Source organism: Bison bison, unplaced genomic scaffold, assembly GCF_000754665.1.
Source record: "Bison bison bison isolate TAMUID 2011002044 unplaced genomic scaffold, Bison_UMD1.0 scf7180017864201, whole genome shotgun sequence".
In the NCBI taxonomy this organism is placed as follows: domain Eukaryota; kingdom Metazoa; phylum Chordata; class Mammalia; order Artiodactyla; family Bovidae; genus Bison; species Bison bison.
Window position 1 is genome coordinate 1,882,797 of NW_011494773.1, and position 5,438 is coordinate 1,888,234.

Here is a 5,438-nt window from a genome sequence, read left to right on the forward strand (position 1 = left end):
GGGGGCCGGTTTCAGGTGATATTTTCTGAACAGTCTGTGTTGTCATCTTGCTTTCTAAAATAATCATCGCCAATACCTTGTTTACTATGTACTTAGACTTTAAAAGCATTAACTCACCACTCTCTACACTTAGTTCCAAGTAGTAAGGGTGGTGCCCATCTCCATTTTGTAGAGGAAGGAAGCGAGGCCCAGGGAGGTTAAGTAACTTGCCCAAGGTCACTCAGCTGGTAAGCAGCAGACCCAGGATTCAGACTCACACAGTCTGAGGTCAGTTGTGAGTGGTGGGATTTATAATATTTCTTAATTTGTTGGAAAACTGATAGATGTAAATAAATATTATTAACAAATGCCTGTTTTGCTTAAGGGATCTCAGGGTTATTGTAGAGTCAAATGTTTAAAAAATAAAAGCCTTTGCAAGCCTTGGGTGTTACTATTGAGCTGATGATGGTGTTGGTACAGGGCCTAAGCTCCAGACTTCCACAACTGCCCCTGCCCAGGAAGCTGTCACCCTTATTTCCGCTCAGGACCTCCAGGGGCAGCAGCCAGGGAGGTCAAGATGGGGGTACTCACCATAGCGATCAGGCTCCTCAAAGGCCCAGTCTCTGGGAGACAGTGGGCCCTGCTCCCAGCCTCCTGCGGCCCCACTGAAGCCCGGCTCCTGATCATCTCTACCGTGTTCCTCACTGTCCTCCTGGTCCTCACCCTCACTGTACTCTGGGGGGTCATCCTCCTCTTCCTCCTCCTGCTCTTCTCCTGAGGCTCTGCCCTTGAGACGGGGCCTCTCTTCCTCACCCTCTGAGTAGCCCCAAGAGAGAGGCCAGAAGAGTTCCTCAGCAGGCAGCCAGCAGGGGGCGCCCTCGGACCAGCGATTGTTGGGCTCAGCCATCAGGTCCACCTCCAGCTCATCCTGGGGATCCACTTCACCTGCAGAGGGACAGACACACCCAGCCACGGAGGGAGGCCTCAGAGCCAGGCTCCAAAGAGGAGGGAGATGATAGGCCTAGGGTCAGGGGGAGAGGTCCAACCCCTTCTCTAAACCAGCCCGTTCTTCTGGTCAACCTTCTTGGTCTCCCTGGGGCAGCTGGGGTCACAGCCTAGGCCCTGGCCTTGCATCAGAATTTGAGGGAGATTCCTGACCCGCTAATCTCACCCCAGACAGATTTAACAAGTGTGAGATGGGACCAGATGTGATAGTTCTAACATGTGCCAGGTTGGAGATCCACTCATTTATGAGAAGCTGGGTTTGAATTCTGGCTCCAGCAGCCCACAGACTGCCCAGCTGCTGGGGCCACCAACAGCCCTGAACCTCCACTTCCTCATTGTAGGGCCAGAAAATGAGACCAAGTGACAACAAACCCCCCAGAAGCCCGGGGAAGGGCTCTTGTTCACCACTTTGTGGACAGAAAATAAATAACGTGAAATCATTTATGTGAATGTGAACTTTAAAAACATCATTTTGGGGCTATTATGAAGTAACATGAGGTCAAAGGACAAAATTGGGTGGGGGAACCAACAAAATACAAAGAAAAGGGAAATCACCCATATTCCGTTTGTGACAGGTAACATTTTGGTAATTAACACTCCAAGTTTAGATATACGGATACACACACGCATACTTTTAAACAACTTTAGAATGTTATGTGTTTCATATTTTTGTGGTTTTTTCTTTCAGTGAAAGTTTTATAAGCTGTAGATGGTACACAAAATGCAGGAATTATTATCTTTAGGGATTCAGGGCTGACAGTGAAGACTGTAAGCTGGAATTCCACCAACCTCTCTAGTTTTCTCTCCCATAAAGCCCCTCTGGTGGGCGATCTACCCTATTCTTCTTCAGGGGCCTGTAGTAAGGAGTGGGCCTGGCCAGGGAAGATCAGACCTTCAGGGCTTTCTACTTGACCTCTGCCCATATTCCAGGAACCGCCTGCCACTCAAGAAACATTCTCTGATCATTCAGTCCTCATGATAGCCCTGTCAGATTGGTGCTGTTTGCCCCTTGCTATGGTCTAACTAGACATGATTAGATAACATCACCAACTCAATGGACATGATCTGAGCAAACTCGAGGAGATAGTGGAGGACAGGGAAGCCTGGCATACTGCAGCTCATGGGGTTGCAAAGAGTCGGACACAGCTGAGCGACTGAACAACAACATCTAGGCGATAGAGGCTGTGACAGCCACGTGATGGTCTGCAGCTAAGAGGTGGGGAAGCCCGACTCCTCCTACTCCATAGGTGGGGCATGAGAGTCACCTTGTCTGACCCACACAGGACCCCCGTCCTCCACGGAATAGATGAGGATGAGATGAGATCAGGATGAGATGCCTGACCTCGGAGCTGAGCTGTTGAGCCCAGCTTTTCTCCAGGAATCCGCTGGGTCATGGCCGCCCTTGTAGCCCTCATCTGGATGTTGGGGTTCAAGGCACTCAAATCTGTATTGGTCAATCCTGGCAATTTCTGCAGCTCCAGCAGCAAGGGAGCGTCCTTCAGGGTCCCAGGTGAGGGCGTCTTATCTAGGACCAGGGGTGCTGATTCAGGGAGCGCCCGACATCTGTGTCGACGTGACCCTGCCTGGAGGTGGGCCCTGGAGAGCAGAGGGGTCTCCTCCTCTTCTCTGGGAGAGCTGGGATCTGGGGAGGCTGAGGTCAAGGCCCATGTGGACCTGGGAAAGTCTGGGAGGGGGTGGGGAGCAGGGGGGAGGCAGGAGGTTTGGGGCCAGACCAGGTCATATACTCACTTGTGACCACGCACCCAAACATGTCTGTTTGGGGACTTCCCTGGTGGTCCAGTGGTAAAGAATCTGCCTTCCAGTGCAGGGGACGCGGGTTTGACCCCTAGATGGGGAGCTGAGATCCCACAGGCCGTGGGTCAACTAAACCCATGATTGCAAGGAACAGCCTGAGCAGCACGGCGAAGACACAGCACAGCCAAATAATAAATTAATTACACAAAGCCACGTCTGCTCTGACACCTCAGAGGGTGGACGATGCCCCCAAAGCGCTCGGGTGAAATGATGCCAACGTGAGGCATGAGGAGGAGGGGTCAAATCAGGTTTCTACACACGGAAGAGGCACAACCCCACCTCCTCTTTCACAGATGGAAGAAACGGAGGCCTGGAGGGGAAGGGAGGTGTTTTAGGCAGCAATTCCAAAGTCCAGTTCGCAGCCTCAGAATCCCCCAGGGCCCTTGTCAGAGAACAGACACTCCGGCCCTCCCAGGTCAGGGCAGGGGGCTCGGAAAGCCTTGACACAGGTGTGGGCAGCGGCCCTGGACCCTTCCCCTCCGACGCCCCCCTGCCACCTGGCCTTCCCAAGCCATCCATGTAGGGTCTGTATTCCCTGGCATCCTTAACCACAGCTATAGCTTCCTTTGCCTGCCCACCTGGGGCCCGGATTTCCAGGCCGTGGGTGTGTCCGTCTGTCTGCCAGTCAATTCCCTCTGCTGGCCAGTGTCATGAGGTCCACACTGGGCCTGTCCTTGCTACAGCGCAAGTAGTGAGTGAAAGTAGATCCTGGATGTCTCCGGCTCTTTCTCTGGTCTTCTCTGCTCAGACTGGGACACTGGGAGCTCAGCACCTACCTCCAGGCTGCAGCCCCATTGCCCAGGTCCCTACACCAGGGCAGAACGAGCCTGTCCAGCTCTGTCCCGTGAGCCTCAGGGGCCGGGAGCCTCTGGACCCTGCTTCACCCAGGCCACAGCCTTGACCCTGCCTTCTACTTCCTAGCTGGGCAGTGTGGTAGCACTGGAAAACATGGATCTGGAGAGTCAGTTCTTCTTACCAGCTCATTCAATCTGGTGATTTCCCATTAACAAAATGAGGACAATAATTCCTGCCTGGAAGGACTGTCAGAATTTTACTTATCCAACACTTCCACAGCATCCACTGTGTGCCCAGCACTATTCCAAATACTTAATTGCTTGCTTCATCCTCCCCAAAACCCTCAGATGTCAGTGCTAGCTGTCATCTCCATTTTGATAATGAAAACTAAGGCACCAAAAGGGGAAGTAACTTGCCTGGAGTGACACAGACATTTAGTGGGAGAACCAGGATTTGAACCAGACAGCTTGGGCCTAGAGTCCACACTCTTAATCATCATGCTCCAGCCCTACAGGTGAGAGCGCTGAGAGTCTACTGCACAAATCAGGGACTGAATCAGTCTGATTTCTCACATCTCTCCCCTTTGACCCCTCTGTGGTCCCCAGATGCCTGGTTCCAAGGCTCCTGCCCTAAACACCTGGTCCCAGGGCAGCCCTGGGCCCGTCTCAACCAGCACTCGAAATTCTGAGTGAAAGTGTTCTGGTCCAGATAGCCAGGGTGGATGAGTAAAGGATGGACAGAGGAGTAGGGCAACAACCCAACACCTTCACCGGCCAGTCCTGGAGGCCTGGAGCTTCCCCAGATAATGGCTTCCTAGCAGTTCCCACCCATAATTCCTACCTGTCCCTGTGACTTTGTGTAGTCGGCCTGTCTGCAGCCTCTGAGCACAGAGAAGGGAGACTTGGGGGAACAGGAGTTCAGGGTCTGCAGCCTTTCCAGGTGATTTAGATGGCCCAGCCTGGTGGGCATAAGCGCCGTGTTTCGCCATTTGGCAGTGATATTAATAGTTATCACAGGAGGGAGTGCTGCTGGCATCCAGTGGGTAGAAGCTAGAGATCTTACAATGCATCTGGGTTGCCATTTCCTCCTCCAGGGGAGTTTCCTGACCCAGAGATCAAAGCTGCCTCTCCTGTGTCTCCTGCATTGCAGGCGGATTCTTTACCACCGAGCCACCGGAGAAGCCCTTTCACAGCAAGCAAATCAAGGATTTTTCCAGTCGACAGTGCTATTAGTTAAGAAACCCTGCTCTAGAGGCTGCCAGGTCTGAATCCCAGTGGTGGCCTGGTTTCTGACTTGTGGGACCCTGGCAGGTGTGTAACCTCAGTGAGCGTCCTCATCTGTAACTGGAAACAGCGACGGGACAGAGCTGGTACCCAGCGGGCGTTCAAAGTATCCATTCCCAGCCCTCCCCGCTCTGGTGCCACCTCGGGCCAGATGATGAGCAGAGCCCATAGGAAGCCCTGGCTCAACTTCACAGCCACGCACCCTCCCTTCCTCTCTGGGAGCCTCCTGCCCTGTATCAGCCCCTGGGGAACCCCTCAGGGTGGGGGCGGCTATCTGGCTTTCGTTTGCGTTCCCTGAGAAGCCAACCCTGAGACAAAGCTTCAAGGGCAAGTGGTTCCCTTGGAAGGTAATCCCTGGAGACCAAGTGGGGAGTCCGAGAGTGAGTCGGGGAAGGGAGGCAGCTAATAAAAAATGCTCCATGAAGCCAGTGACCACAGTGGACCACTAGCGTGCGTCCCTCTGGGAGCCCCAGTTACCCGTCAGTCACTGGTTGAGGGAGGCTGGGTGTGGGAGAGGATTTGCACTCCAGCCACGTCCAGCTTGCCATGAACAGCTCAGAG

General features: G+C 53.4%; 1 protein-coding gene across 1 annotated transcript in view; it reads right to left on the reverse strand.

Moving 5' to 3' along the window:
• The window catches only part of ISM2 (isthmin 2), a 7,747-nt gene extending 3,165 nt beyond the window's left edge, over positions 1-4,582 (reverse strand). The window contains 3 exon segments of the mRNA XM_010844414.1: positions 571-924; positions 2,327-2,668; positions 4,435-4,582. Coding sequence (XP_010842716.1) covers positions 571-924; positions 2,327-2,668; positions 4,435-4,582 — 844 coding nt within the window.
• Positions 4,583-5,438: the final 856 nt, after the last annotated feature.